This window comes from Vipera berus (assembly GCF_964194415.1).
Source record: "Vipera berus genome assembly, chromosome: 1".
NCBI classification, from domain to species: Eukaryota; Metazoa; Chordata; class Lepidosauria; order Squamata; family Viperidae; genus Vipera; species Vipera berus.
This window is the reverse complement of record NC_138202.1, coordinates 305,452,522-305,465,392: the sequence shown is the minus strand read 5'-3', so window position 1 is coordinate 305,465,392 and position 12,871 is coordinate 305,452,522. Positions and strand designations below refer to the sequence as shown.

The following is a 12,871-nucleotide window of genomic DNA, read 5'->3' as shown; positions in this document are numbered from 1 at the left end:
GAACAGCATGGTCTCCGTATAAATCAAAATGTCATCGAGATAGACGAGGACCCCTAGGTACAGGTGTTCATGGAACACCTGGTTTATTGACACAAGCATCATCAAGTTCAATGCACTCAAGTTAAAACATCAGAAAAATCTGAAGCTAGTAAGAATAGCTGTAAAATCTGTTACACTGTCAAAGTATTATGCATCTAGACAAGTTGTAAAATAATCTGTTTCTCAGCAAACTCTGAGTGAGAAAAACTCTATGAAGCAGCTACTAAAAAAAGTGTACTAACACTACTTTGCCTGCTTAGTCTGCTTAATATTGTAGCTTTCCTTGAACAAGGTAAAATTGCCCTGTAAATGTTAGAGTGCTATAAAATTGGTTTTAAATTTGCCACCAAGTTGATCTGCCATGAGGATTGAGCACATGAAGAGAGCATTTAATAAAGGATGGGGATCTGGAAAGCTGAAAGTAAAATGATGTAAATAAATGTTTTAAATAATAACTGTTAAAGAGCTACCTCTTAGAGAGGTCAGAAGAAATGGATCAATTAATCCATTGAATCACTGAGCCTTCCTCAGAGCAAGAATCCAAATTAAAATATAATTGACAGGTGACTTTATAGTATCTGCTTGCATTTCTAATGAAGAATTGGTCACTACCTAAATAATGGATTCCACTGTTCCTATTATTATTATGGTGGATGGGTAGAGGTCATTCTGACTTTTAATCAGAATTTGGTTTTCTGTAACGACTGTCCAATTGTTAGGTAAATTGTAGAAAAACAACTAACTGCAGCCACATACTGCTCACTGGTGGTGGTGTGTGTGTGTGTGGGGGGCAAATCTTCCTGAATGGATACCATCATTTGCCCAGTCATAGAGGGAAAACTCTCTGCTTACCAGCATTTCAACATAGAAAACCAAATGCTTTAAATTAATCTTTAAAAAGTGATTTGCCGGCACGAGAAGGGGATGCTGAAAAAGTTGAAGCCTTTTATACTGTATCCCTTTGGAAACTAAAACATTATTTTGTTACATTCTTAATATCTTTAAAAAACGGTCAAACTGCATTAAGGGAATAAATGAACAGAACTTCAGGGAAGTTGTGTACGTTAGATTCTTTCTACAAATCACAAGCAAGGCTAAGCAAGTATTCAGTACAAACCTACAGATTTTAAACCCAACCTTTGAACTTTTTGTGTAACTTACAATGTAAAACTCCTTATGCACGTTTGCATAGAAATTCCACCCTCTATCATTTTTAGTTCTTAAACTATTTTTATGTCCTTAATTTCAAATTCAGTCTAACCATCATTACTCACTATTTTTTTTCCTTTTAAGTGTCTCACTTGGTTCTTCTTTCTGAATTATTTTTAAATCTTTCATTTCAACATTCAAATGCTCTCATTCGTATGTTTCTTCAGGCTCTTCCAGACTTATTCTCTGATCCTCCAGAAAAATACCGTAATAAAGCCCTAGAGGTCACTTGTCCTCCAATAACAATTTTCCACATATTCTAAAGTTGTAAGCCACGAATTGGGCTGGACGGTTTTAATTTTGCTCCATACATTGTCATATTTTTTTCTGCAAATGTCTTAATAATACTTTGGCTATATCTGCAACTATCTTTGCAATATCAAAATATTATTAATTTCTTGTAATTTCTACTTGCAAAATATGTTGTTTTCATTCAAAATCATTCCTAAGTTGTGACACTGACTATATCACAGTAAATTAATATTCAGTTATATCAGAAATCTTTTCAAATACTGTTTCTACTGAAAATCTAGTAATAGAAGGTCTTTCCACCAGATATGTCATGGAATCCAAAACTGACTTAAATAGATAATCATGTATACGTTATATAGCAATACCTTGAAGTTTTCTGCTAAGTTCTAGCTTTTCTTGCTCTAAACGTCTTATTCGTCTTTCATACGCTTCTGTAGCTAAGGAATCCTCTAGTGTTCTTTGAACACTGGCATCAAGGTCCATTACACGTTGCCCAGCTGCAAATCTTAAAGTACTACGATCCGAAAGGACACTGCAAAGATAGTTATCAGATTCAGAACATTTTAACAGATTGATTTTTATGACTTTCATATTAGGATAATTAAATGTTCATATTGGGATAATTAAAAGTTCATATTAGGATAATTAAAAGTTTATATATACATTCCAACAGAAAACTGGAAGCAGTTCGGTGTCTTTGTTGTAGTTTTTTGCAAACATATTCATGAAGCCATCATAAATTGCAACTGAAATCCAACATTATTCAAGTAGAAATCCACTTGAACATTCTGATGAAATCCACTCACATTGTCTCTCCTCCCTCTTATTAACTCCCAAATTGACTTCTAATGATCTTCCTAATATCCAGTCAATTTTAACTGACGACACTCATAAGGAGGGAAGAGAATAGTTTTGTCACCTCTCCCTATTCCAGCAAAGAAATAGCTCTGTCAGTAGAAAAAAATAACTAAAAATCACCCAGTTAGGTATACTCTCGAAATATCTCAGATTATGCAGTGATGCTAAACGGTTTGTGAACCCTTTTGAATTTTCAATATTTCTGCAAAAATATGGCCTAAAACATGATCTCCACGAGAGTCCTAAAACTAGATAAACAGAACCGAATGTTAAACAAATGAGCCAAACACATTGTACTTGTTCATTGATTTATTGAGTGAAATGATTCAAAGTTTTATAGCAAAAGGATGTGAAACTTTGCTTTCAGCTGATCGATTCTGCACATCAGCCTGGAGGAATTTTAGCCCATTTCTCCTTACAGAAAAGCTTCAACTCAGGGATGTTAATGTGTTTACTCTCATGAACTGCCTACTGCCTACCTGTCCTATATTTCTATAGAATTAAGGTCAGGACTTGGTCTTGGCCATTTCATTTCTTTAGCTCTTAAGGCCTTTAGTTTCTTAGACATCACTCCTCTTAAAATTCTTTGAGACCTCCCATAGTATTATAGTTGTACAAAATCTGCTGACAGTGGACTGGAGGAGGAGGAGTCCAAATTCTTTGGAAATAGTTTTATAATCTTTTCCAGCCTGATAAGTGTCAACAACTGCTTTTTGGAGATCTGTAGAAATCATGACACAATTCCACATACCTGTGTTGTGAAGTTCAGGCTTTGACAATGAATATCCAGAGTTCAATTCTTTAAACAAAGCAGGACTTCCACACTTACACCTAATAACTAGATTCCCATTGACTAAATTACCTGTTTCTAATTTTTCCTTCAAATGAACTGATCATCCTAGATATTCACATAATTTTGCCACACATTCAATAAATCAATTAACAAGTATAAAGATTTTGACTCATTTGGTTAATTGGGCTTTCTTTATATAGTTTTAGGATTTGTATGGAGAACAGATCATGTTTTAAGTCATATTTATGCAGAAATATTGAAAATTCAAAACGATTCACAAACTTTTAAGCAACTTTGTGTATACTTAGATAATGTAGGTAAGGAAATGATCTACTACACAGGTGTCAAACTTGATTGTGTCATGTGATGTATCGTGACATTTTTTTGCCTTTGTGGAGCTGGGATGGGCGTGGCCTGCACATGACGCATCCGGCTCACGGGCTGCCAGTTTGACATCCCTGATCTACTATATAAAACTTGCCCCACTGTATAAGCCCTCGATTCTATCAGTTGGCAGCCCTTTCACTAAGCAATTGCGTATTCTGCAAAACAACAATTATGTTTGTCTCTATTCATAAAAAAAATCCCTTGCAGTTTTGCCCTTTTAATATTTTGCATTCACCTATTATTCTAGATGGTCGGCATGGCAGCTCAGTGGTTAAGACATTGGGCTTGTTGGCTGAAAAGCAGGCAGTCCAGGTTCGAGACCTGAGCACCACATGATGGGATGAGCTCCCGTCCTTGCTCCAGCTCCTGACCCAGTTCAAAAGCATGCAAATGCAAGTAGATAAATAGGTACCACTTCAGTGGGAAGTGCTCTATGATATCATACTGGCCACATGACTGTGGAAATGTCTTCGAACAGCGCTGGCTCAATGGTTTTGAAACGGAGATGAGCACTGCTGCTATAGTTGACAATGATTAATGGAGTAAAATCCGCAGGGACTCCTTTACCTTTTTTATTATTATAGGTAGAGGAGACAACCAACAAAAACTAGCATAAAAATATATTGGATTAACATTACAGATTCTGTCTGGTGTGTAGTTTTATTATACAATCTGCACTTACTGTATTACTATGTGGATGGAAACAATGTGCCTATGAATTTTGTACTACTATTGGTTCAGAATTTTCATGTAAAATGCACACATTACAGAAACAAACATTAACAAATAATGCAAGGAAAGGCGTATATGAACATTAACTGTAATTTATTTTTAAATTACAAAATAATTGAGCTATTCTATTATGATTTAGTACAGCAGCCCCCAACCTTTTGTGCACCGGGGACTGGTTCTTTGGAGAGAGGTTTTTCCATGGACTGGAAGGGGCATAATTTTGCATGCTGCCTGCATCCCACAGATGGGGCTTTGCTTGTTTGCATGGACCAGTTTTTAGCATGCCACGGACTGGTGCTGGTCTACAGACCGGGGGTTGGGGACCCCTGATTTAGTATAAATAAACTGGTCACTCACCAGCTACTTGTGTATGTGAATCCAATAAATGGCAGGTGATGGCCAGAAAATGCAGTATGTGTTGGTGGTGGCATTGTCTCCTGAGATTTAAAGGAACAAGAAGAGTTAACTAATTTAGAGAAGGTTAATCCATTGACATTAATTTCAGGTAAAATTAGCATAATGTGTATTCTGATTCAGAAAAAGTAGCCGTTTGTTCTGGAACATATCAGATTTGAAAAGACCATTGCAGAAAAACTACTGCTGGCTTCCTTCGTCATTTATGATAAGGTAAAACTGTTTCTGGTTCAATGCTTCTCATTTCCAACAATGTTTACATCATCAAAAGTACAGAACAAGAAGATGAGAAAACAATAAAAACCTGGATAAAAAAAATCTGTCTTTTTTGGAGTTTCTGATTTTCATTTTTGCTTATTTTAGAAATTAATTTCCATATTTTGTGACCCAATGGACATAGTTTTGATAGTAGTGTCTGTCAATAATTTTTATTTACTTATTTATTTGTTTTTAAGTTTATTTGCTGCATATTTTAAATAATAATTGATCTCGGAGTCCTAGTAGACAATCACTTAAATATGAGCCAGCAGTGTGCTGCAGCTGCCAAAAAAGCCAACACAGTGCTAGGCTGCATTAACAGAGGGATAGAATCAAGATCAAGCGAAGTATTAATACCACTTTACAATGCCTTGGTAAGGCCACACTTGGAATACTGCATCCAGTTTTGGTCACCACGATGTAAAAAAGATGTTGAGACTCTTGAAAGAGTACAGAGAAGAGCAACAAAGATGATTAGGGGACTGGAGGCTAAAACATATAAGGAACGGCTGCTGGAATTGGGTATGTGTAGTTTAATGAAGAGAAGGGTGAGGGGTGACATGATAGCAGTGTTCCAATATCTCAGGGGCTGTCACAAAGAAGAGGGAGTCAAGCTATTCTCCAAAGCACCCAAAGGCAGGACAAGAAGCAATGGGTGGAAACTAATCAAGGAGAGAAGCAACCTAGAACTAAGGAGAAACTTCCTGACAGTTAGAACAATTAACCAGTGGAACAACCTGCCTCCAGAAACTGTAAATGCTCCAACACTGGAAGTTTTTAAGAAGAGACTGGACAGCCATTTGTCTGAAAGGGTATAGGGTTTCCTGCCTGAGCAGGGGGTTGGGCTAGATGACCTCCAAGGTCCCTTCCAACTACTATTATGATTATAATGTAGAAATTTTATACATAAATACAAAAATATCAACGTAACATATTAAAAACACTCTATTACTTACAGAATTTTTTAAACAGTCATCATCTACATCAAAATTTGAAGTATCTGTTGGACTGCTGACTTCAGGAATATAAGGTGCTTCACAGTTCTGAATGTTATCCCAGTCAATCCCTGAAAAAAATGGGTGGCTTTTAAAGTCTTCTATTCCGTTCTGCCCAAGTCTATGTTCTCTGCTGCAAATAAGCCTTCGAATTAGGTCCTTGGCATTTTCAGACACATCTGTCATTTGGACAGGAAACTGAAATCTCTCCTTAAAGGGAAAAAAGAATGCTAATTAATAAACTAATGCTAACTACTTTACCAAAAAACATTAACTGCCGAATCCTAAGAAACAAAAAACCATAGGTTCTGTACGCATACATTTACCGGTATATCTTCCATCAGAAATCTATCAAGTACAAATGTATTTGCCACATAATGTGAGTTACCACTTTCTCCAAGGAAGTTTCTACAATAATAAATTTATTCAGAAGTATAAGCACAAATTGGTAAGAAATTTTCAACACTTGTATGTTAAAATGTAGAGTTTTTAGAATTTTGTTATGCACCTAGGAATTCATAAATATGTGTTTTGAGGAAGAATACACAGAATATTTTATATCAGAGATATAGTATCTGTCTTGAAAAAATACACATACTAGGATATGCACCATAAATAAATAAGGATATATATTTCATATATTAAATGAAATTTGCAGGAAGATATGTAAAAATTTAAGGTATTTTATTTGTTTTGGATAAGGACAAACTTGCAAACTAACTAACCAGGTGGTGACAAACTAAGAATTGGGAATATGAGAAACTGAGAAAAATCAAAATTGACAGATTCAGTCTGGTTGCAACAGTGACTGAACTTCATTTAACAAGAAGACATCCTTGTTTCTAGTTGGTGGTCATATTTATCTTTTGGTTGGCGGATAAAGGATGAAATAGGGCAAATTAAATTAACTCAGTACAATTAATGTGAATACTGCCTGTGAATGTTATCATTTATGCTTTTTGTCACATGAAATGAAACATTTCTACATGGTTGCAGTTTTGGAGGCTGCACCCAAAAACAGAATTCAGAAGGCGAAATTCAACCTTACAACAATATTTATTTGCATTAATGATCTTTTCCTTGTTTTGTCACTTCTTCTGGGCACATGGAAACTTGTATAGGAGCTGGAGGAGGCTCTATTCCCTCTACCTGATCAGTTTTCAGAAGCAGTTTCACCAGAAGAACAGTTTAATTAGATTTCACCCAAAAGTCCATTCATTAACAAACAACAATATCAATAAAAATGCTAGGGCACTTACTTAAAGTCAAGTCAATAAATAAGTAAATCAAATAGGCAAAACTTTTAATATGTTAATTCATTTTAAATAAATTAATTTACAACAGTTTTCATGATCTGGTGTGACTTTTGCTATTTTCTATCGTGAGCTGCCATGAGAAATGCATTTTGAAAGGAAATATATTAAATACAGGCAGAAAGAAATATAAATGAATATAAGAAATATAAAGAAATATAAAACAATTTTAGATTCCTTGGATACTGTCATTTATTTCTACATACAAGGATAGCTCACTCACTTTGTGGTTCATTATCTTTCCATACGTCTCCACCAGAGATTCAGCATAAAAAGGTGTTTCTCCATACAGCATTTCATACATGCAAACACCAAGGGACCACCAATCACATTCAGGACCATATTTTCCTTTCCCATCTTCCATGGCTTGCAGAATTTCTGGAGAGATATAGTCTGGTGTTCCAACTGCCACTGAAGACTGAACCTGTGGGGAATATTATTTCACAATTAAACTTTGCCCATAACACTATTTCTGTTTCTATATATATAGGAACAGATCCACTTATATTTAAAGCAGTGACAGGTGTGAGTAGATAGAATTAAAGAAGAATGTTTTCCACCATGACAGATTAAAAATCCTATTAGCAATCTGGCATTTATTAGCTATAGCTGTTATCTTGTTTCTGAACTTGCAGTGAAAAAAAATTCTACATTAATATACAATCTTGTATTTCTTCTAGGTTGTACCAATACTAAAAGTTTATATTAACAAACTGCACATTTTCACTTTTTTTTCAAAAATTAAAAATATTTTGCCAGGACTTCGAGTGATATAAACAAAAAGTAATACGAATAATAGCAAGTGATATAGAACCAGATATTTAATCTAATTATGAGTTATGGATAGGAAATACTAGAACACACAAAATAGCTGTGAACAGGCAGAAGTGGCCTCTGGATTTTATCACAGATTTGGCAGAAACTAATTAGCTGTATATTACAATGAAAACAGGATTTGTAATATTTTTTCACATGTTTCTGATATTTTTTTGTTTTTTAAAAATGAAAGATCTAGATCCAATATTCAAGGCCAGTGATCAGGAGAGAATGTACAGATAACATTCAAACAGTGAGACAACACAAATTACAGAGAAGACCATTACATGAGATAGAATCCAAGAAAAATTACAAGTTTGAGTCAGTAAGATGGCGTAAGTAGGACTAGAAACTTTTTATATTTTAAAATGCTGAAATATTCAAAAGACTTGCTATGAAGTATCTGAATAAACATGTTTGTTCATTATTACCAAATAATTTTTTTAACAACAAAATCAAGTTATACATAGTGAAACTGACTGCAAGTATTTTTCAATATCTAACTTTGTTGTTTAAGAACACAAAACTATAAGGAGTTCATTTTGCTCTGCAACCCATGCCATATTAAAATATTGAAAAGGCATGTAAGAAACTGAATGAAAGTTCTCCAGGATGATATAAGTGTATAATTTGTATTCTCTGATACAATTCTAAATGGCTGTTTTATACATGTACCCTAAAAACAAAACAACAGTTTTAAAGTGCACATTTTTGTAAAACTGGTCAGTCATATTGCTACATTACGAGGTACTTTTTTTAAAAAAAAAATCATTACGCAAATGAAGATGAAGCAAATGTTTACACTCCCATTTCCACATTTATTTCAGCGAGAGCAATGCAGTCAAAATATCATGGTTACAACAGTGGCTATAGAACAGGAGAATACAAATTAAAAGAGCTGGAGCAGAACCAGTATTTGATCAACTTCCAAGCTTATTTTATTCTGTTATACTTGGCATATTGACATTAATGTCAACATTAATGTTCCACCAATTCTCATGTGATTAATTTCCAACTATAATGGACCCCTAACAACTTGAATAACATGTCAGGCAATTGACACTAAAAAGGATACTTTGTCTTCCCTTCTGTGAATCTCAATTCCTCATTTCCAGACTTATAACTGTTATAACCTCCATATCCTCTTTCATTATCAAGTATTGTATCTGTTTTGTTAGTTCTATAATAAAAACATCTAAATTTTGCACTCAGAATGTAAATTCTGTGGTGTAATAGATTATTAAGACAAAACAAGTAAAGATATCACTCAAAATTTACAGTAGATATTATGATGTAGAACTATATAAATACTAACAAAAATGGAAGTCAATGGATAATGGGAATTATGAAATATGTATGGACAATGATGGTAAAGTAAGATATATAAAAGGAGTGCAAAGTGAATGAATCTTTTAATATACACACAGCCAGAAGAATTAAAATGGGTTTCTATTATAGGTCCAACACAATTGCTCAAAAAGGATAATTTTGCAGCCAACAACCTTTCTTTATGATCAAATATAATCCCAAAATTGAATTGATTAACAAGTTTCAGATATTAAAGATGACTGAACTACATTTTAACCAGATTTATTTTTAAAAAAACTAATTTACCGTTCCATCTTCCATCAGCTTCAGACAAGAACCAAAATCCGCTAACCGAATATGTCCATTCATATCCATCAGGATATTATCTGGTTTGATATCCCTGTGAAAAAAAATCATTTGGGTCATTCCATGTTAAGTGTCATTTTATCAGCTTAAGTCTAATAAAATATTTTGCATTTCAAACACTTTGCATATTGATTTAGGGAAAACTGAAATTAAAATGCATATTGCAAAGTAGTCATGGTTTGATGAAACCTTATTCACACGTATTTCTATCAATTAATGTGCATCAATTACAATCTGTATACATTTACATATTAATGATATGATATTGGTAGTAGTGATCTGTAGTATTTGTACTTTTAGGTAAGACATATTAAGTGCTGCATCAAAAATATTACAAGATACATTCCCTATGTGGGTGAGGAGATCATGAATATCTTCTAAGACTTTACATGCCACATGTGATTTCATAAACTGCTTTCTAAAAATAACTTAATATTCCATTGTAAATTTTTAAAAATATTTATTGAAGTATGGCACAAAAATAGATAAAAATAAAACTACCAAAACCATTTTAAATATAATGCTTTAAAATTCAGATATACTGAATATAATGGATAAGTGTAGGTGCATTCAAGTATAATTGTTATACATTGTTTTCTTCTTCCCTTGTAAATGTTATTCCTTCGAAGATGTTGTTGATTACTTAATGTGCCTTCTCTAGTTCCTTTTTATTATTATTATTGATGATGATGATAAGGTGTTGCCTACATAATGGATTCATAATTTTGGTTGTAAATATAGGAGTATTGTAACTTCTAGATGTTGCTTCACAGTATCTTTCCTGGATATCTTCATCAGCAGAGGAAGCAACAGCAAACTAGAAATTCAAATCTATCAGAAAGCAACCTATATTAACCAAATGCTCCACTACAAAATTATCACCCAACCTCCCACAAGAGGAGCTATATAGGAATTTTATTCAGACAAACACATATTTCAGCAACAACACCAGAAAGAGGAAACATTTGTACATCTTCCAACAAAATGGATACCCACACAACTTTATTAGAAAGAATCTGACCATTCGATCCACTATAGTACAACCAGTATAACCTATGAAAAGGATAACTCTTCCATAATCAAAAACATCTCAGAAACGACCAACAAAATACTAAAACTACATAGCATCACTGTAGCACACAAACCAACTAAAGCCTTCCAAAATATCTTAGCCAAAAAACCCAGAAGCCCAAGGGGTGGGGTTGGGGAAACAAATGTCGTGTACAACTTAAAGTGCAATATTTGCAACAGCCTATATAGGACAGAGGGATGCGGTGGCTCAGTGAGTTAGGCCGCTGAGCTTGTCGATCAGAAGATCGGCAGTTTGGCGGGTCAAATCCCGAGTGCCGCGTAACAGAGTGAGCGCCTGTTACTCGTCCCAGCTTCTGCCAACCTAGCAGTTCGAAAGCACGTAAAAATGCAAGTAGAAAAATAGGGACCACTACGGTGGGAAGGTAACAGCGCTCCGTGCGCCTTTGGCGTCTAGTCATGCCGGCCACATGACCACGGAGACGTCCTCGGACAAGCGCTGGCTCTTCGGCTTTGAAACGGAGATGAGCACCGGCCCCTAGAGTCGCAAACGACTAGCACGCACGTGCGGGGGAACCTTTACCTTTACCTATATAGGACAGACAGGCAGAAGACTAGAAGAGAATATCCATAAACACCAACTAGCTTTCAGAAGACATGACAAAAACTCAATCTTACATGGACAAATTCAAGCACAGTTTCAACTGGAAAATTATTTGCATCATAAACCAAGCAAAATCCAAACATGGTAGATTATTCTTGGAAACCTGGCATTCAGACAAATCAGACACCAACTGGCAATTTAGTTAAAAGAGGCAATAAAAAAGCTAGGAAGCACACAAGGAGTAGGACACATCTCCTGGAGCAGTCAATATTCAGATAACCAGATATTAGCACTAGCAATCAGACAGAAAACAATGTTTTAATTAAGGAACTATCAGTGAGAAAACTACAACCAAAACTATATTCCCCAAACCCCACACTCACTTGCACTAGTAATTTTACGTATTTGGATAATGAAATGTCTGCAAGTAAATAATCAAACTCAGACAGTTTATCTCTGAGCTACAATTATTCTCTTCTATTGAAAATGACTGGTGCAGTCACAAAGCTTGCCTAAGAGGGATTAGAGCTCAAGTATTCCTTGAGCTAGTCTAGTACCATAAACCACTACATCAAACTGGCTCTCAGTCAGTCAGTCAGTCAATGCTTTTCATTAAAATACAGAATTAAGTACAATATTTCTATATAAATGAACACACAAGGTCAATAATGGCAAAATGAAAAAAGATTAAGTAGTCCTTAAGTAAGATCATAAAATGTGCTAAGCCAGATATGTTTTATCCATTGTTTGTTTTATAAAGTACATCTGAGTGACTTCATACTATATATTAAGCATAAAGCATATTTTATAAAATACAATGACTGGGTTCATAAAATCAACTAAACTAAACATTATGATTTAGAACAATTTTGGAAGCCAGTTAATATCATCAATGTTAAAATGTTAAGGAAATCAGAATGATAACAAGAGATGAAAATCATCTTTGTGTAGCACTGTACAGATGTAAAATTCAACATTTAAAATCCATCTAGAACTAAACAGCAAGTTAAGCCTACTGTTTAAAAGTGAACACATAGTTCCCTTTGTTAAATTGATGATTTTCTAATGACAAGTCTTAAACCCATTATTGTAGGACTTTAGAAAGGTCTTAAAAACCAATTTGATTAGTTGCTTATGATTTGGAGTTTTATTGATTATGATTTTAGAACTAGATGCATGCTGTTTTTTTTTAGTTTTGCTCCATTTTTATTACCTTAAATTTAGTAGTATTTTTATTGTTATCTTGAATTTTGAGCCTTAATAGGTGGCCTAAAATGTGTGGTCACAAAATGAAGGCTGAAATTTAGAAAGCTAACTATCTGGCAATTCATTTTATATGATGTACAACATGAACTTGATTTATATTAAAGGCCAACAGAAACTACCCTGGAAGCTGGCAGAACACTATAGCTGCGGTTCAGTTAATAATTCTGCAAATGTTTCCTTTTCCATAAGTGGGCAGTTGCCAATTTGTTTCTTTAGAAAATAGCACTGCTGG

General features: G+C 34.4%; 1 protein-coding gene across 4 annotated transcripts in view; it reads right to left on the bottom strand.

Annotated features, from left to right (window-relative positions):
* CDC42BPA (CDC42 binding protein kinase alpha) overlaps positions 1 to 12,871 on the bottom strand; it is a 153,821-nt gene that overhangs the window by 89,511 nt on the left and 51,439 nt on the right. For all 4 annotated transcript variants that reach the window (XM_081335744.1, XM_081335741.1, XM_081335743.1 and 1 more), the window contains exons 6-10: positions 9,681 to 9,774; positions 7,474 to 7,674; positions 5,899 to 6,147; positions 4,628 to 4,707; positions 1,866 to 2,032 (exon numbers count right to left, since the gene is read on the bottom strand). In XM_081335744.1, coding sequence (XP_081191870.1) covers positions 1,866 to 2,032; positions 4,628 to 4,707; positions 5,899 to 6,147; positions 7,474 to 7,674; positions 9,681 to 9,774 — 791 coding nt within the window. The remainder of the gene's footprint in view (positions 1 to 1,865; positions 2,033 to 4,627; positions 4,708 to 5,898; positions 6,148 to 7,473; positions 7,675 to 9,680; positions 9,775 to 12,871) is intronic.